We start from the raw sequence: 23,010 nt of genomic DNA on the forward strand, positions 1-23,010 counted from the left end.
CATGGCATAGCAGCTTGAGCGTTTAGCACATTGTGTGAAGCCAAGCAGTGGAAGCATGCCTGAGTGCTTGTTGCCGGGCTGCTCCTGTGTCTTGTCCCGCCACCCTCCCTGACCATATTTAGTCACGCCGTGCAAAAAATAGTTCCCGCTTTGCTCCACGCCGCACACCTTCTCCCCCCCATATCCCTCACTTTTCCATATCCCGTCCTCCCCCTCCTCTGCAACTGTTGGCTGCAGACTCCGGGAAGCGTCGCTCCGGCTGCCTGCCTATCGATTCCAGCGGCCTGGAAGCAGAGAGGAGCGTCGGACCGGTTTAGCCTCTGCTACCATTTGCTGCTCTATTTTTAGCGGCCGCCAAATAAAGTGGTCTCTCATGCCTCCACTTGTGTGTTCTTGAATTTGTACCCCCTCCCCTGTTTTACATCCTTCACCACCACCTCCGCTGATATAAGCGCCCCTCACTCTCCGTGTCCTCTTGACCTCCCCCCCCCCCACCTGCAGTCGCCACCATTCTCCTTTTAAAATAGTCCAGGACACTCTCCTTATGGTTGTCTTACGCTCACCCCTATATTTAGAATAAAGGCGTGTTGGCGTAACGGACCTGAGAGTGAGGTTCAATGGAGGCCAACACTGAGCATTGAAAGACAGTCAGAGAAACAAATAATGCGGTTTTCCCATTCATTTAGTGTATGGTCAGTAGACTTTGAACCGAAAGGTCAACAGGACGTCAACTTTTCCACTCCACAATTGCGTGTTTTGGCATGAACAACATGGATGCTTCACTTAAATCAACTGATGTTGGGTTTACGCAGCAGACTAGCAGTGGGACTTTTGGAAATATTTCACTACACATTTTATTTATTTTGTAGCATGGTCATTTGCAAAATACAGTTTTGGTGTCAGCTGTCAGTGAATGCACCCACGCTGTAACAGTAAAAAACATCTGCTTAGATGATAAGACATAAGACTAGCACTGGCTGATCAATAACCTCTTTAGTGTAAACCTGAACGTTTGGTGTTGCAAAAAAATGAAATAAATAAACTTCTTGGGTTTCTCTCAACTGTCTTCATCCGACAGACACTCTGCAGCCGCAGTCCTTCTAATGGAACCCCCCCCCCCCCCCCACTCACTCATCACTCGTCACAAATCAAAGACACCTTCATGGTCTCCAACCACCAGTCCATGGCCTGGTATCTGTCGAATTTAGCATTGCCTAGCTGTCTTGTTTTCCTGTTTTCAAACTAGAAGTGTGATCATACATAATTTGCAGAGAAACTTTATCTTTACAAACCTAAAATGACAGATAAACAACACAATGGTAGGCTTCCTGTGTCTTTTCAGGCATGGACTCTTGAGCTTTTTCGTCGCTCTTCTCCTGACGTACATGTCTACCAAACTTCAATGTTGTAGGCATGTTGTCTTAATTAGTTTTGGCAGTTAAGAGTTTAAAACACGATACTGAAATCCAAGACTTGCTGTAAGTGGAATAGCAATGACCCTATTGTACAGTGTGAGAACTTTTTTATACATTCTGAGTTGAGCACTTGATATTATACCTCCATGACAGCATATGTTACGTACTTATTTCACTCGTTCATTGTGGAATACTTGATAATACACTGTGATCATATGGAAGCCAATTCTCGTAAATGATATCATGCGATCAATTAGCAATGTGTGTTTTTATGACGGAAAATACCATTAAATCATCAATGCATAAGTTGATAAGAGTCCCTGGCAAGCTTTTTTTTTTTCAGAATGGCGATCATTTGCCATAGATTTAACTGTGCAATTTAATTAATGTTTCCTCGTCACAATTTATAGGCTTTCAATTACTGTATCTTCACGGCCGTTGCATAATTGAACGTTCAAACGGGGGAAATTGATTCTGAGCTAATGTATCTTCTTAAAACACGACCTTACTCAGCCAACCAAAGCATTCCAGTAGCGCAAGTGGCAAATGTGAATGTTGCACCTGTTTGCACCCTGCTGTAGCATCCATTTTGTCATCTAATTTTAGACAATACGTAAGATATGAGCTAGAGTTAAAATTGTGTGGGAAGAGAAAGGTTAGCTGCTTGTTGAGCTTTTATCCCAGCTGCATTGTGTACCAAGAGGCTCCAAAAATGTTTGTCAATTAGTTTAAATTTAAACTAGGTTCCATCTAGTGGACATTGATGGGTATAAAACAATTGTTTTATTTTTTTTATTTCAAATTCATGGGAACCTTACAGTTTTTGATGGCTCCTAGTTGTTGTGTAATTACGTCTCGAAGCCATAATTTAGGCTCCTCTAGTAGAGATTGACACAGGGAGTAAAACAGGAAGTTTGTTGTGTCTTCTGTATTACAATTCTGTAAACAGATTGGAAAGTGCATTGAGGTACGCTACATATGCACCACCTTTCTGATCAAAGTCAGTAAAGACCCGATTATCAACAGAAATGGGCGCGTCAATGGATTTTGAGCGTTCGTCATCCGGCAATTGTCAACAGTCGGACACACTTTGATCAACGTCATTCCGTCAATATTTCAAGCCGGACTGTCAATCTGTCATTTGTCGATTGCGCAGCAAAATGAGCGTCAATGTTTCCGTCATTGGAGGTGGGCATCCGTTAATTTTCCAACACTCGTCATTCTTCAATCCGTCACCAAAATGGGACAGCCGTCATTGACGGATTGCTGAATCTATTGACTGACTGATGATTACATTGACGGATGAAAATCCACTTCTTCTGTCCATGATAAATTCAATTTTTTTTTAGAACTTTTCCATTAATCGTCAACGAAATGGGCGTCTGTTGTTGACGGATCGTCGGACCTTCTGTCGGATCTGTCAATAGTGACGGAATGCCCACCTCTGATTATCAAATGTCTCAAAGATTATTCTGTGTTTTTGTGATCTGCACGGAAAATGGTAAGGGCCAGCAATCAGAAACATTGTGTGTGTGTGGTCAAAGGCATGGTTGGCGGAGCCATGGACTACGTGTTTGAGACGTGGAACGGAACAGCTAGCCACTTATAAAACATCTTGAATCTTGCACTGTTTGTCTCTCATTCAAGTGAACGGGACCTAGCAAGCGGTGCGTGCACTCGAGAAGATTTTTGGCCTGGCGGTTTCTAATAAGTGTGGTGTCATTTTCTTCCAATATCAGGTTGATTATTATCAGTCCAATAATTACTGTGCAATGTGCATCCCTAATGTCAATTCTTATTTTGTATGTCACACTAGCATGTACTCGACCTCCAACTAGTTCAATCTGTTTTACGTTCACCCCCTTTACATGCCCTACGTCATTCCCACTATAATCAATGTTCTCTTCGTGAATGTTGCGCTGAGCAGTTCATCGATCCGTAGGAATAAGACAAGGGTCATCTAATTGATGGGCTTTGTCAGAATAAAGGGCCGGGCCAGGTTGTTCTTCCTCCGTCTCATTGAAATGGAGAAAAAAATAGCACAAGTGTTTTTGCAAAGCAACGTTTAATTAGCTGATTCATTTTCTCTGTGCAACAAAGCATCGTGGATGGATGTAATTAGTATTTTAAATTAGGTGAGAACACAACACATTGTTTAAAAAGGCGTTTGGTCTTTAAAACAGTTGTTAATTAAATTGGAGGCATTCCCAAGATTTTAGATCGCTGCTTTGTATTACAGTATACTGATTTTTTCCCCCCCCTTCCATCATTCCACTTTAATTGCCATTCTTTGGTGCAGTCTACTTCCAACTCCCCGGAAGTCTTTCTGCTGCTTTTACCCTGCCCACCTGTCAACATCACCCGTGCTCCTATGGAGTGCGATTTGTGCTTCATGTATGCATCTTCATCCTCCCTCCATCAGCCTTCTTATCCTTCCCAGCTCACCCACGCCCCTCCTCCCCACTCTGTCGCCCGTCCCTCCTCATCCCTTTCCACCGTGCATCATTTGAAGAGGCAAGGCTGCTGAGCGCCGGGGAGGAATAAAAGTGATTTATGAATGGGCCACCCTTTACCTGGGAAAGCCAGTGGCAGCAGAGCGCTCTCTCTCTCTCTCTCTCTCTCTCTCTGATCTAGCATTCCATTGTTCCCCGCAGCCACACTGCAGGAGAAGCTCCTCTGCTTCCGCTCCTGCGTCTGATCTTTTTATCGTGCTTTATGGCCACCACGTTGCCGTTAAGTGACTGGCCGACTGCACGGATGCCTAACGGTGTGTAGTGCCGGGCTGCTGATGTTTGCAAAGCTGTATAATGCCAGTTCATTTAAATGCAGTTAGCAATTGTGTGGGTTTTTATTTTCTGGAAAATCTGATTTAGAGCTGTTTGTAGCAAAGGAGAATGTATCTACAAAAAGTGCAGTAAAATTAATGAATGGGAATGGTCAGTCAACTCTATTTTAACTATTTTTCAGATAAATTTCGGAAAAAAAATGTTGCAATCAATTAATAATTTTTTTTAATCAAATTATGCGGTAGTATGTGTTGCACAAATAAAGATTTTTTTTTTTGTTAACACTATTTTGATAGTCCTAAGTAGTTGATTAGTTGAAGACATGATTTAATTTTTGTCAGCACAGTACAGTGGCCCCAGATTCTCCAACCAATTTTGCATCACAGACTGGTTTCATGTAAAGGTATATATTTTGATGGACCGGCATAGAAACAAAATTAGAAAAGATAATTAAAAATACTAAGCGTTACACTGAATGTAGTTGTTATATTTAGTGGGAGTCTTGTGCATGTTTCTTTTCAAGTTGGTCTTAATCTTGTTTTCCAACATTGTAGCTAGGTTAAAAAAAATAAAAAAAAATAAAAAAAACTTGCACTTTATTGTATTTGAGGACATACTTGCGTATTTTTGTAAGTGATCGTGTCACCGGTCTCATTACTGGTATTATATTTCTCCATGCTAGTTGCATAGTGTGACCATATACCATAATGCACAAATGTTATGACAGTGTCTTGAAGTGACACAAGTCTCATGATGTTGCAGCCTGTTCTATCGTACCACTTCGGTGATGAATGAAGTTCTCGTTAACACAGGGTCGTCGTGCACGCATAATTGGACATAAAATTTTGGCAACAAAAATGGCACCACTTTGTGGCGTCGTTCTCGTTTCTGCAATGAACCTTTTAAGAGTAACGGCAGACTTGCTGAAGCTAGTGACGTGAGGTCACCGCAATGCTCATACGCAGATGTATGGCAGATGTATGGCTGTACTTGTTGCACCAGAGAGCATCGTAGTCCAGCGATTGAGGCAAAAGTCCTCTGTAAATTGACCAAATTTTGCTATCATTTGACTTCAAACTTAAAGTTGGCTAAAGTTGACAAGTCGGTTCAACCCCTTCTGTAGTCTTATCACGAACCTACACTAATTCAAAGTTATTATTACAGTAAGTATGTGAATGAAAAACACTTTTAGACCATACATATAAAACAAAAAAAATCCCCAAAATAGTAAGCACAAGTGGGTTTTGGGGGTGGGGGGGGGGTTGTGGGTGATGATATTTTTAAAAAAATGTAAAAAAAAAAAATAATAATAATAATAATGTTTTTACTAGAATGAAATTGCAACCTCTGTCACTTGCTGAAGTTTATTCATCCAGTGATATAAGAGATCTTCCTCAAAAACTTAATACATCATGTATTGGCTTACTACTGCTCGTAAAGAATACAGATATTTGATTATTACACTAAACACGACCCTAATGAGGTTTAACAGTACGGATGGATGAATGAACCAAACAGCGTTTCTCCACAGGACACTTTTGCCTCCGTTCCTAAATTTCACAAACATTGTTCGAGCCATATGCAGGTAAATCCATGTCATTAAAAATGTACAGTGCAGAGACTCATTCAGTCTGGTTACCCCCCGCGTGCATGCATTGTGACTTAATTGCAAACCTCCGCCCACCCCAATTGCTCAAAGTACCGTAGGTGTCCATCTATCTACGTGAGCGGCCAGATAGATTGAGCCTAAGGACAGGCCAACACAAGCGCCATTCCCCGTGTGACCTATAGGAACACCCACACATCCGGCCAAGACTGGGCTGACGGTGGCCCTGAGCCAATAGATTAGCTCAGCGGTGCTATAGCGCTCTGTCCTGTGGCGTGTTGAAGTCACTGACAGCTACGTTGCTGTAGCTTTTGTGGGCAGAGGGAGTGGTCTGTACAGTACATTACAGAGGGTACTCAAGGACGTATGTAGCTACTGGGAAAGCGACTGTAGCACGTATAGAAAGGCGCTGCCATTGTGCTTTGGTATTTATTTGTGCCATTTAAAGGGCCTCAGCCAATGCAGCTAATAAATACTATAGAGCAAAGTGATATACTCCTGACCGCAAAGCTGTCAGACATCTTTAATACTTCTTAGCCTAGTTAAAAACAAATGCACTTCATATATTCATTTTATGCACTGGAATAAGTAATTGGATTTATTCGTGCATATGCTTTGCCTTTTAACCATGTGCTTCGCAGTCCATCAGGAGGTGATAAACATCCATAAAATCATAGCAGTATGTCTATTATATGGTTAACACAACAACCAAGCATAAATCTTTCTTTTTGTATACCTTTCTGGGTGTTACTTTGATACTATACATTTTATTGCACAATTTTGACAGAAAAATGTCATCTGTATTGATATTAAAACACTTGGAAATTCAAAATTTCAAACATTAAGTTTTATATTTTCATTACCTTTTTTTGCTGATTGGCTGAGAAAAGTCACACGGTTCTACTGCACAGCTTCCATTTCTACTCAAGATCTAGTAACCGCATATTGATGGGACAAAATATCAATAGCGTTTTCTCTGAAGTGTACAGTATCCATAGACCAGCATTAAATATTGATACCTAACCTCAGTGTGTTCAGTTCAAAAAATAATGAAGCTAAATTCTCATCCAAGCACTTTTTTTTGTCACACCTGAATTTTTTTCTTTTTTATTCAGCTGTTTAAATTATGAGAGAAACTTTTAATTTTTTTTTTTTACAATTATGTATTTGGATGGTTAAATTTCAAGAACGCTGTTTTCTGTACAAATTTCTCTTTTCGTTATATATCCTAATGTCATCAGGCTGTTACAACACATGTATTGTAATGTGGCGTGAAGAGAACATTTTTATTTATTTTTTAACTCATTCACTCCCAGCCATTTTCACTAAAACAATCCCCTTCACTGCCGGCTGTTCTACTGGATTTTGACAGATTTTGGAAGGCTGTTTCCGTTTTGCAGCAATTAGCATTAGAATATAGCTAAGTTTCATCATTATTCACAAATCTATTTAGAATTCTGATTAATCGAGGGTTTTTTCAACATGGTCCTGGTTCATTTTGTATGCTCTGCTGCCACCTGCTGGCCGTTTGTGTAATAACTACAATTTCTTCAACCATTCTTGGCAGTTGAAAGGCTGCTTCAAAGCCTTCTGTATACTCTAGCATAAAAAACTAACCAAAAACGTATAAATACGTCTTTGGGACACTCAAAACATTTAAAATAGAACGTATTAATACGTTTTTTGGGAGCAAATGAGTTAACGGTCTTGGCCAATGTGCAACAACCCATGTGGTGATATTTCCAACGCCTGACAGCCATGTAAGGTTTTAGTAATCCTAATGTACACAGAGGGACACGTACAGTCTGATGTTCCTATCGCAAACAAAAGCTAAACTGATGAATAATGCAGGCCGTGTTACCTCGGTAACTCATATGGACGCCAAAGTCAGCGCGGGTCCCATCTAAATGCAGTCTGACAGGTCAGACAGGCTGAGAATATTTGCATGATTTGTCCCAGTCAGACAGGTATTAATGTAGAATTTGTTAGAGAAAAACTTTCATCACGCCCTCTGTAGGTCATGCGTATTTGTGGAATGCGTTTAAATTTCTTTGGCGGCTTATCTACACAATGCATTTATTCTGCTTCCATTTCACTCTCACAGTTAACAAGTCAGCTGCTTGGCATTTTGTGCGTGAGACCCGCCGCCGCTTCAGTGTTTTTCTTTTTTTTGGGGTGAGGGGTTTCTGATAGAAGACCCTTTGATCCCTATTATTTCCCAGTGGGAACAAAATATTTTAATTACTAAGCTGCTTCTGCCACAGTGTCTTCCTCTGCATATACAGAAGCAGCCTTATTTTTCCTGCCAACTTAAATTTAGCACCTTGTCGTGTCACTTTAGATATCTACTTTTAATTTAGTACCTCCCACCTCAACAATTTCGGGTTGGCTTCCCGCTCGCAAAGAAAAAAATTCAACATGCGTGAAATCATTTCATAGGGAGTCTAATTTTCATCAACGTTTCATAGGGAGTCCAACAAATTTTTAGGGGCATAGCTGTCTGCCCATGTGGTGACATCGTGAGGGGCTGTCGATGGAAGGACCTTGAGGGCGACCGAATGCACCGTTGCAATGCAAAGTTCACTCACAGCTATTTAGCACACAGGTACACACACACACACTCACACACATTGATTTTTAACATCAGAATTTTTTTGTAATTAATTAATTATATTATTATTTATTAAATGGTTTTATATTATTTCTTTATTTTAAATAAAAATCTGAGACACCCCACACATACACTTACTGCTCTTACAAGATGACCAACAAGCACAGCACAACCATATACTGTAGATGGCTTCACCAACAATCGTTTGTCTCCTCCCTCAAACTAGAAGTCTGTAATATTAACACGACTGACCTGAGAGAGGCAGCATCGTACCGTGGGGCGTCCATGCTGGATAATTCAAAGATGAAGAAAAAGTAGTATAAGAGGAAAGTGAAGAAGCTAAGATAAATGTTATCTTATCTTATCTGGATTTCCCCCTTATCCCTTTCTGAGCAGGTGCCAGGTGGAGAGAAAAAAATAAATCACCCTTACATTTCCCACACCACATGATAATAGCTCAGAATAATCTTTCAGAGACATCCAAAAGTCAGTCTTTTTTTCTTTTTTTTTTAAGTTATGTAAAATTTCACCGGGATGGACAGTTGTGTGGAAAAGACCTCAAAATTTGATTTATCTGGCCAAAGAATAATAACAATAAAGAAGCTTGAAACTTTCACACCACATGCCCAGGACCTAATTACGTGCTGGCACACCACAAAGAATGCTGACGACCGCCTCCACTAGATGCTGGCTGGACAAAATGGGGATTAGTGTTGAAATTTCAGTATTTTCCATCAGTCATCCCGAGGCTAAGGAAGTACAGCTTTCACCAAAAGCATGTTTTCACCTCTTAATTAAGATTAATTAAGAGAGAGGAATGCAAATGCATAGAATTTGCCACGCTGCCCAAGAAGCTTGCGTTTGAGCTCTCATTGCCATGTTCACATCCGCTAAGGCTGTAACATCCGACTCTTCAGTTTCATTCCCGTATAGTAATGAGCTCAGGTTTCTAAGCAGAACTAGGAACGTGGAATACCCACCAATAGCACACTATTCTGTCGACACACTCCCCATCTGAGAGGCATCAGAGATACTCTAACATAACAGAGCACAATGTGTGCATATTGACCAGAGAGACTCGGTTTCATGAATGCAAATGCTTTTTATTGCAGCAAGAGTTGAAAGCAGCTTTCTTGAGCATGCTGTGTTGTAGTATGTCATGGAGGGCTCCTTGTGTAATAGTCAAGGGAGAGTATTGCTTGATCTTTTGTCAAATATATTTCGTTCACTCTATCCCCATGTCAGGAATATGAAACAGAAATAAATGTATATTTCATGACAATGATTGATGAAATTGAGCATCACTGTCCTATGATAACCTTGTATCGCCACCGTATGACTGACTGTTTTTATGTTGCCTTGCGTTCGATCCCTAAAGTGAAAGAAAATGAGGAAAACTGAACAAAAATTGTGGAAAGTAGTTATATATATCCAATATATCTAAAAAATAAGTTTTCATCAAGCTTTCATCGATATCTTCTTTTACTTCTTATATAATGTATTTAGAAACAAATCTTTAAAATGACACACCCTGAAATGACACAATCAAAACATGTTTACTATATTTATTTTGGTAAACTGACACTTTTGCAATTAAGACGCCATATAACAAATGTCCACACTGTGTATATATACAGTACCTGTATGTGTAAAAAATAACGGTGATGTTATGAACCGTATTGCCAACTGTAGTCTTGGCGGTGGAAAGATCTTTGTAAATTAAATGGAAGCAGGATACTACACTTAGAAAAAAGCTTAAATTTGGCAACCATAAACCACTTTTTAACAATTAGTTCATTCTTATGTTCTCCTTCATCTGCTGTTTAAATGTACTCAAGAACCAATGAAAATATAGAACTTCATAATGTCATGTTTATAATCTCCATAATAAATTTCCCCAGCGAAACTATGAATTGTATCACAAATATTTGTTCGTAACGTACTTTACACATTTAGAAATTAATGCTGGTGCAGAAATGAAATTGAAGCTGTGGAGTGTAAAGTGAACTAAGACAAGTACGCGGTAGCATGAGAAAGTAATTGGGCCATCCTGAACCAATGGGATATTAACACGCCATTGGGCCTCTCTGACTTCCCACCTCCGCCTTCATAAATGAATCAGGACGTCCCATAGCACCAGGTGATTTAAGGCTAATTAAAGCTTAGCCTTTCCATACCCCCACCTACTTGTACCAGGGATGTCAGGCCATTTTATTTGGCCGCTTGCAAACAACCTTCAAGGTACGGACAATAGAGTGATAACCAAGACGTCACAAGAACGCACCCGTCACATCTCCTCCCTCCCGCTTCTTAGGTTTATGCAAATAATCCCTAATAAAAGCACACCAACCCGGAGCCTCAGGTACAAGCGGCAGGGGAAGGTCACATTGTAGGGGGAAATTATTCTCTTCACAGCATGGCAATGAAAAGTCTTTTACAGAGCAGAGCCCGTCAAGTTCTTGTCTCCCAGCTCCTGTGCTGCACCGGTGACTCGAATGCGACCCGCCTTGATTTACTCCATCCAAAGCGGTGCAGACAATGGCTATGTGGGATGGCCCTGATGAAGTGAGGCGCTATATCTAATTGGCTGCATGGGATGGGGGTCATGGTCAAGGTGCATTTTAAGTGTTTGAATTAGAACCGGCCATATTAGCACTTGTCGTATGTTTTGAAAAATGCATGGATTACACAAACACTTTGGACATTCAGGGGCCATATTGGCAAGGGCGTATTTTTTAGAGCTTAAAAGTGCTGAAGTTTTTAAAAATAATAGCGATGCCTTTAACATCTAAATGCCAAAACAGATAATTTGTCAAAACGTATGTGGATGTGTAAATGATCAAAATTAGGGATATTCGATACCACTTTTTTCAGACCAATACCGATACTCAACTCTTGAGTAGTCACCTATACCATTACTACATAAAATTCCCCCCAAAATGACAATAATGTATCACCAGGAAAAAGTGAGGGGACAATGTACTGTTTTTCATCTCAATATTATTTTCATGGCCTGGAAATGTACTTAGCAAAGTCTAAAGCGCCAAAATCTAGGTTCTTTATTCTGACCTTTTTGAGCATGTTTCCATCTGAATGCTGAAAACGTTAGTCTGCTAAAACAGAAATATCTCACGATCAAAACAGTAGTGGCAGATCATATAAAATCCAGCAGTACTTAATTATTTACCAAACAATCTTCATTCACGTATCCCACACACCAAGACAAAGAATAAAAAGAAAAAGTTTTGCCATCCCCTTCTACTGGTTGGGCATACGTATTGAAGTGTTTTCTGTTGTTTTTGCAGGTTTGTGTGATTGGCTATTGTTCTGAAATGTTATTTTCCCACAAAAAAAGTGAATAGTTTTATCCTTGTTCTGTAAACATACTCCTCTACAACTCATTGAAAGCTTATCCAAAACAGCAATTTTCATTTGAGGGATCTCTGGAAGAATTATATTGACAGTCCAACTTGGCGCGCTAAGGCAGTCCCAATTAAGCTCAGCAAATGTAAATATTTCCGACATAACAATCTCCCAAAGTCCACTTCACAGCTCAGTGAAGGATGTCAACTTGTCTTGGATATTATTTACTACCAGCAAGGTCAACTATAAACTTGGCGTTCCATTTATTTCCGTTTGATTAAGGTTTTGATAGATCTGATCCCCTGTAATCGCAAGATTGCATTTATTTAAATGTAATTATACACTTTATCACCCATTTTGCTTTGCCTAAGCAGGTGGCAGTGAGCTGCAAGTAATTTTCTGACGTTGCTCCTGAGCGTGAGGACATAGCTAATGACTGAAAGTATGCCAAACACGTCTCTTACATCAGAGCAGCCATATGTTTTCACGCCGACATTAATCTCCGTCGTGGATGTTGACTGTGCCCGTCCTGCCCACATTGTCACTCTTCACTTCCTTTTCTAATACCCGGCCACTGACCAGCACACAGATGGGCTGTCAACCCGGCCCAGGGCGGCGGACAGAGCCCCAGTCCACAAAGCCGCCTCACTTGTCTGGCATGTGGTGACAAACAGCGGCGTCCTGGTCAATGACAAATTACAGACCCGAGACGGCAGTCCTCAGTGGCACTCTCCTGAGGGAATTGTGGAGATCGCTCGCAGGGTGACCCACTTGCATATAGCATTTTCCATTTCACTTTTTCTTCTACCCTTACAAACAAACGTGGCCTCCTGCTGTTACAGAGACCATTCACGATGGTCTGCAACGGACAGCTCATGGATTAATATCGTAACCTGTAGATATGCCATTAACCGACCAACCACTTAATGGCTACTTAACCTGAATTCTTTATCATATAAAGACGGTTTGGGATAACCGCTTCTAACTGACTGGTGACCAGTCTAGGATGTAACCCGCTTCTTGGTCAGTCAACTGTCAACTGTAATATATTCAGCTAAACCGCAACCCTAATGTGGACAAGCACTTTAGAAAATGAATCAACGGATGGATACTTGTAATTCTAAGAACCGTTTCATTTCAGGAAGGCCCTTTTCTTTATCAGCGTACAAGGCAAGTCATTTTCGGACATGTTGGTTGTCAAAGAACTTAAGAACCCTGACCTCAACCCCATGAAAACATTTTGGGCCCCCTTGTTCCAACACATGAACAAGACTTTAAATAAGCGATTTCGCATTGCAGTTTGCGTTTCAGAATTTGGTCCAATTTTTTAAAACACATTGAATAGCAAAATTGAGACACAGATTTTGATGGTTCTCAAAACTGCAGAGACCAAAGTCATTAACTCATTTTCTCTCCAAAACGTATACATACGTTCTATTTTAAATGTTTTAATTGTCCCATAGACGTATTTATATGTTTAAAAAAAAAAAAAAAGTTTTCTCATGCTAGATTCGAGCATTACTGGTCGGAGGGGGGCAATCAGGCTTCAGTACGATACGGAAGAAATGGCCCTAGTGTGAGTGCGCTGTGTGCGGTGGGCCTAGGACGCCATGCCTTTCAAAATAAAATGATTTAAAGATTAAAAAGTCTACTATTTGTACTTCACTGTCCTGGATTTACAGTATTTTCAGACTAAGCTACCGCACTAGGAACGGCTTTCATGTTATAGCTTCAGGCAAGACTCTAACGTGACAAGGTCTTTTCTTGCATAATTTGCTTGTCTAAGTCCCAGAGTAAGAAGCTCCTTCCCGGTGGGAGCGCAACGTATTGAATTAGTCTAAAGTGCCCCCCCCTCCCTCCTCACAACCCCCCATGAGAGGTTAAATCTACAGTAGGCGAGCAAATAGTTTGCTCCGTAACAAAGGCGATGCGCCGTGAATGCGTGATGAGGCGGGAGGGGCGCGGTTGCCATCGCGTTTAAGCGGCGCGCCTCTGCATTAAGTAGTGGAAGATGGCTGCAAGCAATGCAGGTGCAATCGGAGTGAGAGGGAGCGAGAGAGAAAGAGCTATGCTGCACTGTTCATCACTGCAGCAGCACAGCACCGAGATGCCTCGTGCCGGCCCCTCGAGTGGCGGTGCTGATGAGGCAAAAGCCCGCCATCCTGATTACCTCGGCAAACAAGTCATCCTTGAATTTCTTTTATTTTTCATTGATTATCCTGAGTGCGCCACCCCCTCATCATCGCCTGTGCGTCCCCTCCGTACGGACCCCCGATTATAAGCCCTCCACATAAGGGCTGCTTGGCCATATTGAAGAGTAAAGGAATAAAGAAGAGATGCCTCCCCTTGTCGCAGTTCAAAGATGTGCCCTGCGTGATTCTTGGGTACTAATCAAGGTCGAAAGTGTTCCTCCTGTCTTGGCCGCTTTAATGCTTATAGCAGGTACAGCGTGTCCCTAACCACAAATGAGATCAGTGAGATCAGACCAGTCTTTTACTTACTTTTTATATTTCCAATCTCATACATTCTTTGGGAAAAATACGCAGCTCTTCAATTTGCGCACTCACACCCTCCCCTCTACATTAAGGATGAGTTCCATTTAATTTAGTGCCCATTCATTTGTTTGCAGATTCCAACACAACACAAAAAAAAGTCTGGTAGTATACAGATAATGACTTCAAGCTGCAATTTATTGTAATACAATTGTTGTAATTATATATTTACTGTCAATGTTTTTATTTTATAACAGTGTGACATTGAAGCATCCTCGGACTCTTCCTTCGTTTTACTCTGTTTTGCAGTGTGCACGCACCCTCTAAATGACCTTCAGTCGAGCAGAAACAACTGGCTCCCTTTTATACCACATCAGGGCACTTAAGTTAAACAACAGGGTGTAAACAATATTGTTTTTGCCTCCAGATGAGAGACACTTTGGTGGGTCACAAAGGGACAAATGGCTTTCCCCTTTTTATCCTGAAGTGAGTGGGGGGTTGCTGGCCGGATCGCCATTTAGGTAAAAAACAAACAAAACAACCAATAGAAAGAAGTTTTACAATGTCATGTAAAACAAGTACCGGCAGGCCCAGCCTGTATCACCAGGTTAATCTGAAGCAGAAGTGGACTACCACAGTTTTCTGGCCTCAATTTTGATTTCGATCACCGATCTTTAAAAAATCTGACCTGCCGATCCCAATTTAAAAAATAAAATAAAATTCCCATAACAACCAGCATACACCTTCAATATTACGATTTTGTTTTATGATAAAACACTGAACAATACACGTGAAATAATCCAAATGGGTTGTTTTAACTACACATGAAATAATTCTATCAAATAAAAATGAAAAACCTATTAGTCATCTCAGGAGAAGAAGACCAGTGGCAGACTTTTTCAGACCGCTCAGGAGGGAGATGATATCGGTGGAAAAGATCGGTTTTATATTAAGAGATCGGCCGATCACCGATTTCCCTCAAAATGAAGACAATCGGAGCCGATATCGATCCCAGCCAAGTGATCCGTTTTAATTAAAGTAAATATTTGTACACAAAACACTTTAAAGATCAAGTTTTTTTTAATCAAATAAAATGTAAGTACGAGTGGAACCAAGTGTGCCATCTTGTCCCACGTTGACTACATATTCTTACGCCACTGTGCTGACTAGTTTATTGTGCAGTGTTTGTAACCTCAAACATTCAAAGGTTTTGAGTTCCTTTTTATAACACTTTCTAAGAGGTTTTAATCATTTGAAGAATTGAATGGACTGGATCCATGGCTGTGGTGGGTGCATGTCCCACCTGCTGTAGCTTTCCCCCCTCTTTTATGTATGGAGCGAACCAAAAAAAAAGTCATTCATTAAGCCGTATGCAATCAAAACGTCCATCCATCCATACTGTATCATAAAATCAAATAGAAAAACATTTTAAGTTTGGCAGATGCTGAACGTGCCTTCTTATGTCGCATAACGTGTTCTTAGCTGCTGTGCAAACTATTTCATTTCCCCCCACTCCTACTTGAAATGTATTTATTACAATCAATATTTGTATAAACGACATTTAGAGAATGAAAGACACTTCTCGACCGTAGATATTAAAGAAGCAGTTATAACAATAAATTCCATTGGCTACTCGGACTGTCTTTTAAAACACATATTCTACTTTTGCCTCAGACCACGTCTCCCCCATTCATTTCATTTAAGACTAAAGCTGATCACCATTATTTGTTTTAATAATAAACGGACTGCAACAATAAACCGACTGCCGACAACCTTGATTACTAGTGGCAGTAAAAGTACATTTTTCGCTGAACCAGGATCCAAATCGAGCCATTAAACCGTGACTTATGACGATTTCAGTGTAAAATATCAATGCAATACTTTGATGACATTGCGAGCTGTCGTTTTCAACTGAGGGGAACACAAGCAGCTCATAAATATGTGTTCATCGTAGGAAGCGGAGAACACAATCCGCTGAAACATTAAACATACACATAGAGCATCCAGTGATGGCTGTGAAAACATAGATTTATGTTTCCTGTGCTAAATCTGTCATTTTGCGGCACATTTTTATGAAATGCTTCGCCCGGAAAACTGTTTTTTTATTATGGAAATGTGACAGTTGTCGTCAGACGGCCGTGATTAATCGCCGCGCGAGTTGTAAATAACGGTGCTTTTGGGGGAGCCACTCGTCCTTTAAGTTGATTAAATGCGCTTATAGCCATGTATGAAAATGGGATGTGGTGTAAATGGATCATGCTGTGTATGAGATGCTCTAACCTTGTAAACTTTGTTTGCTTACAGCACCTCACCCGATCCCCGCCGTGTGATGTTTAGACGCAGCTGGATTAATTTTGGCATTTCATGTCACTAATTTAGACCTTTTACCCAATTGATTTTATCTCCTTACTCTCGCTTGTCTCCTCACCGCTCTTTTTTTTTTTTTTTTCCCTCCTCTGCAGTGCCATGCGTGTGTTACTTTCCAAACTGCCCAGGCCCTGGATTGTAGACGAGAAGAAGGATGACGGCTACACCGCACTGCACCTGGCGGCCCTCAACAACCACGTGGAGGTGGCAGAGCTGTTGGTTCATCAGGTAACGACAAGCGAGCGAGTGAGCGAGCGGGGCACCTTGCTCATTTAAATGCCTGGCGACAAATGCGGCAACTGCGCTCCCTGCAGCCAGCCAAGCTGTACTAGGCCACTCAATGCTGCTGCTTTTTTTTTTTTTTATTGAATCCATACGGTTCGTGGGGCCTCCAGGGTGTGTTCTTTAAGGCCGTGTACACTCCTCCTCATGCAATCATAGCTTCACCCCCCCCCCCTTTTTTTTTTTTAATTCCCCCAAGAATTACATGAGTTTGCCGCAAAAGTCACCTGACTAAGCAGCAACTAGGTTATTTAGGTTAAGGTGCGCGGCAGAAATATAGCTGCAATGTTCCCCACATGCGCTTGGAAACCCCCCCCCCCCCATAATTCTCTGCAACGGGCTGTTTCGCAGCGATGCTTCAGCCTTCTGTTTAGCGCTCATGCGGGGCGCACTGCAGATTCCCCCAGCCAGCCACCCAGCCAGTCTTATTTCTTGCAGAATTAATTAGCAAACTGATCGCAATCATTAGCTTCCCTGCACATCTTCTCAGCTGAGGAGTTTGCAATTTTGGGAGTAATAATCACACGTTGTGCTGTAAATTTTATTTTGATTTTTTTTCCTAACCCAGCTCGCTTGCCCTTCTCTTGACAGATAAGGTTAAAGAAACATAAGGTTGTGTTATGGTACACGGAGCATGAGTGTTTTGACCATTTTACATCATTCAGAAAATTATTTTTGAATCTTGTAGTGCAACCTCCAAACATTTTGGGGAAAATATGCCTCAATAATCAAATGACAAACTTGGGAGGCTGAACAGCCATCTGGCATGACATCACACAAAAACATAAGGCTAACCTAACAAGTATAATGATAACAATAGAACCTAAAATTGCACTGGAGTGTGACTTCTCAGTACTATGAGAGAAAAATCCTTCCATCCATCTATCAATCTTCTAAAGCACTTCCTCATTTGGGTTGTGGGTGAGCTGGAGCATATCCTTTCTGACTTTGAGGTGCACTCTGCACTGGTCACCAGCAGGTCGGATGCATATTAGGGCTGTCTCGAATATTTTTAGAATCGATTATTCTATCAATTATTTTATTGATTAATTGAATGATGGGTTATAATTTTATTTACCGTTAAATTCTCTTTTATTTATTTATTTTATTTTCATCCCTTTCATGAAGGGCTACAAAAGCAGAATAATTACTGTTGAGAGGCTGAAATGTGAGGATTTGGGCAATAATAACTTAAACAATCGTTCTAAACAAAAGGTCCTCAAGAGTTCCATTCCTACACTGGCGACGTAGCCCGAATTTTCGCTCAAGTCGGATTTCACCTCTAATGTTGAAATTTACGTGAAAATACTGTACAGTAAATTAAAAAAAAACATTTGTGGCACCCAGAAGTTGCCGGTACCAATATTTCATGTTTCTGCACGGACATTTATTGCTGACGGACAGCGCTTGGGCTTGGAAACTTAAACACGGAAATGTGACCGTGGCCGTTGCTGGAGGTAACAACACAACTTTAAAATAAAAAATTAACAAAAAAGAAGGCGCAAGGCATGGCCGTCGTAAAGTCAAAACGTCATACGTCGAATACGTTGTAATTTGAAGACTTCCTGTACTTGATTATTAAAATAGTTGTTGGTTAAGTTGATAATCGATTAGTCGTTGATTAATTTTGACACCTTTAGTGTATATACTGTAGACATTTGAACTTAAATTCACACTTATGGGCAATTTGAATGAATGGGTTAGATGCCACGGACTTCCGCGTTTCACACATCAGCGGCGTTTACGGCCACTGCTGGCCGTGTTCCAACACTCACCCCCCCCCCCCCCCCCCAACCGCAACACCAACCAACACTACACACTCGCACCCATTGACGGGAACGCACAACCAAGGGGCACAATGGCAAAAGCGCAAGTAACGGGACGCGGCCCACACGTCCCAAACCCGAACCGGAAACAAAGCTGATGTGTGAAACCTGGAAGTCAGAAGTCCCGCCTCCTCCGTGGCATATACCCACCCCATTTACCTAATGTGCATGTTTCCGAACGTGGGAATACACAAATTAATTTTAGATGACAAATGTGACTATGTGAAGGTGGAGCATGTTTGGGAGAGGTTGAGAGTTCTAATTTGGCCAAGGCCTTCCTGCTTACAGCTTCCTCTAACATTGCATAAAACCGCGTGTTAGGTTCATTTAAGACTCTTAATTGTCTATAAGTGTGAATATGAGTGTGAATGATTGTCTATCTGTATGTGAGCAATGCAATTAAATAGCAGTAAAACTATGGAAAAATTTAATTTTACCAAACTGTTGCTACTGCTACTATTGCATATAGCCAAAGCGTATTGGCCAATATCTAGCATGAATTAACTTGTACCTGCGTTTGGATTTTGGCCCAGCCACTTTACATAAAAAAACAAAGGCGTTGTGTTTATGGCTATCTGGCATATCTGCCTCTTTCATGTGTATGTAAATGTATTCATCCGTTTGCTTAATTTTTTTGTTCATTTTGTCTGGTTCTCAGGGCAACGCCAGCTTGGATATCCAGAACGTCAACCAGCAGACAGCCTTACATCTGGCTGTAGAGCGTCAGCACACCCAGATTGTCAGAGTAAGACTGTGCACTTGTTCTTCTTCATCATGCGTTATTATGTCGAACACTGTAAGTCACACTACAGTAATGCAGTGCCAGGACAATCTGTCTTTTTGCATTGAGTTTACAACGCTGCCATCTTGTGGACTCAATAAAAAAAGGAAATTTTGAAGTACAATCCTCACAACAGTGAAACTCAACGGTGCCTGGAGCGACGTGTAAACCCGCTTTATGGCATTTACGATGTACCGTAAAAAAAGAAAGAAAGAAAGAAAAAATGATCGCCACTGAAAGAGGTTTTTTTTGTTCCGCGCCACGTTTGCGCGGCAGCTCCTTGTACGAGCCGAGGCCAAGCTGGACGTGCAGGACAAGGACGGGGACACGCCGCTCCATGAGGCACTGCGGCACCACACGCTGTCCCAGTTGCGGCAACTCCAGGATATGCAGGACGTCAGCAAAGTGGAGCCCTGGGAGCCTTCCAAGAACACGGTAGACATTCACATTTTTCCATGACAGCTGCACCTCACCCACCTTTGTTATATACAAAAAGTCAAACTCATTACAAGGAAAAAAAAAAATCTGATTATATTGTAGTTTACAGCTAATAAAACTCTTGATTCAACAATCAAAATGATCTAAATTAGGTAGGAATTGACCTTCTGAAATGTTGTTCCCCATGTCAAATTTCAAATATCCAATTGAAAGCAATATCATTTAAATAAACGGTAACATCCCCTGGTTACAGGTATAGGTCCACCTTTAAAATTGAATGAGAACTGTGCGAAAAATTAGACCTTTAAATGAAAGTGATGGTCTTTTTTTTTTTTTATATAGTTATTGTTTTACTTATACAAATGCCCCGCCCGCAATGTCATACAGTTTTTCAGCAAATTTCGTGACACTTGAGCTAAAGGAGCATCTTCAGGATGGCACAAATGAATTTTTTGTCATTTTCTTTATTAATGCAGTAATCAAAATATACTAACTTGTAATCTTAAAATTAGGGCTGCTGTTCGATACCACTTTTTTTCAGACTGATACCAGTGCAAGTACTCAACTCTTGAGTAGATACCAATACCAAACACCGATACCACTAGTCCTTTTGATACATAAACTTTCCCCCCAAATTTTTCCTTAAAATTGCATGAAATGAATGGCCATTTTTTATTTATCTAATTTCTAGATTTTGAGATGCTCTGGCCTGGTAAAATATGACTTATTTAATACAATGAATTTTACAATTAGTTACCATGCACAAATAATTCCATAGTGTTACTAACAAAAGTTAAGACTTAACACATATTGTATTATTGACTACACAGCACTTATTTCCAGCAACATCTTTAAAGCTCAACTATACAATAGCATTGTTCTACCAACCCCTTGTTCCCTCTCTTTTATGTAGTTCCAAAGGATGAGCAGTTTTATTTTTTTGTAGTTTTATTCTGATGTGTTAGACAGTCGTTAGCCTCTAATTGTATGTTAGTGACATTTTGAGAACGTTAAAATGTTACTTAAAAATCATATGCTATGGTGAACCTAATGTCTTTACAAAAGCCGCAAACTGGACAATTTTCAAAACCTTCAATCATGTGTAGCAAGTTTTCAACAAATACGTTCTCTTCTCTTTAAATAGCACCGCCAATTACAGTGAATAGACACTGTCGACTCATACAGTTATGATTCTTACTGGCTGTATTTAGATTTGCCTTGTCAGCATTTTGCCATGGTCCTTTTCACTCCTTTATGAAGATGAGACGCAGTGGACGTCGTGTGAAAAATGCCGAAAGCTCCCATTTGGACTGAGAGCTCCCCCTGGTCTTGCACTACTGCCTGCACACTACTTAGCCCATCACTCAAGACTGTAGCTTGACACTTGTAGGGAGGTAGCCAAGCGGATCGTACCGTAGCTTGAACAAGTTTATCCCGGAGAGAGAGAGGCCACCATGTTGTGCCTGATTGCCTTGTTGTGTCTCCCTACATGGATGGCTTGAAGCCCTACCTATGGGGATACAACATGGCGGCCGCGTCTCTGTCTTTAAGGCCTGTTATTTAGATGTCTTCGAAAGGTTCGCCTTAAAGTGGAAGTCAACTTTAAACATTTCGCAACAATAATATGTTATATTTGACCTTACTTGTCTAAACATGACATTTTGATTAATATTACATTTGTGGAATATAATTTATGAAGCAAAATCCACCCATTTTTATCCATCTCAGGGGGCGGCCATTTTGCCACTTGCTGTCGACTGAAGATGACATCACAGTTGCTCAGTGCTCAGGCAACGACCAACGACCAGCAGGTCTCAGGTAACAACCAATCACAGCTCACCTTCAGAAAACAGGTGAGCTGTGATTGGTCGTTGCCTGAGCACTGAGCAACTGTGATGTCATCTTCAGTGGTTGTTTTGTCATGATTTAGTGGTGAAGTTTCGATTCTCGGATGTCTGTAAAAGAATATCCTGAGAAGATTTTTCTCCTGTGGCCTGCTAAAAAAAAAAAAAAAATGTGGTCGACGGTGGTGTTCAATATTGATGCAAATTCTTGTGTGTGGTCTACACAGCTTGATCGCATAGCCAATCAGGTAGTGACCTGAAACTCGCGCTGTTCCCGGCACGAATAGAGGAGCAGCTGGTTGTGTTGACTGTTTTTGTCTGATATTTTTCTCAAGTCAGTCAACACAATAAAAAGGACCAGGAGAATAGTTTGCCACCACGATGTAGTTATCAGGCAAGTTAGAAATTTGCCTAGTTTCTTCTATTTGTTTTTCTACTTCAGTTTTTTTTCTTTTTTTCATTTTGTGGCCACATGGCACCATGCTACCTCTCATAGGTCATTCTTGGTACTACATACATTGTTGTGTGCTCAAGATCCCATTTAAAAAATGGGTAAAGATGTTAAAAATCTCTGTGTGTAGTGTTTATACCCCGCTTTACTTCTATCTCTTCGTCTGTCATGCCCCATGGCTCCTTCCCAGTATCCTTGGTCAAAGACGACGGGGGCCTAATGGAGGCGTGTGCACTGGGTTGCTCTCACGTTGCGCTCCCTTCCTCGAGATGAGAATTGAATTGGCTACATTGGCTACATGCTGACGACTGTCACACTCTGACTGAGATGGGGATGTTGAGATAATGAGATTTTTGATGTGGCTACGCTGCCAGAGAGTCTTCTTAAAACATGTCTCAGATTGGATAATTGCTTGTGATCTGATCACACACTGACATGGATCATCTGGTGCTGTCTACAATGGCTCACCGCCCGTTTGTTTGTTTGTCTGGCTCTCTGCAGTTAATCATGGGCTTAGGCACCCAGGGGGCGGAGAAGAAGAGCGCGGCATCCATCGCCTGCTTCCTGGCCGCCAACGGAGCCGACCTGTCCATTCGTAACAAGAAGGGCCAGTCGCCTCTGGACCTGTGTCCTGACCCCAGCCTCTGCAAGGCTCTGGCCAAATGCCACAAAGAGAAGAGCAGGTAAACGGCCGCAGTTTGACTCTAACGAGAGTAAAAATGGTCTCAATCATCAAGTGTTTCATGAG

At 41.1% G+C, this 23,010-nt stretch overlaps 1 protein-coding gene across 5 annotated transcripts in view; it reads left to right on the forward strand.

Annotated features, from left to right (window-relative positions):
• mib1 (MIB E3 ubiquitin protein ligase 1) overlaps nt 1-23,010 on the forward strand; it is a 65,213-nt gene that overhangs the window by 31,721 nt on the left and 10,482 nt on the right. For all 5 annotated transcript variants that reach the window (XM_077557217.1, XM_077557219.1, XM_077557220.1 and 2 more), the window contains 4 exons: nt 16,736-16,868; nt 19,407-19,493; nt 19,806-19,964; nt 22,764-22,945. In XM_077557217.1, coding sequence (XP_077413343.1) covers nt 16,736-16,868; nt 19,407-19,493; nt 19,806-19,964; nt 22,764-22,945 — 561 coding nt within the window. The remainder of the gene's footprint in view (nt 1-16,735; nt 16,869-19,406; nt 19,494-19,805; nt 19,965-22,763; nt 22,946-23,010) is intronic.

Source organism: Vanacampus margaritifer, chromosome 2 (assembly GCF_051991255.1).
Source record: "Vanacampus margaritifer isolate UIUO_Vmar chromosome 2, RoL_Vmar_1.0, whole genome shotgun sequence".
Taxonomy (NCBI): domain Eukaryota; kingdom Metazoa; phylum Chordata; class Actinopteri; order Syngnathiformes; family Syngnathidae; genus Vanacampus; species Vanacampus margaritifer.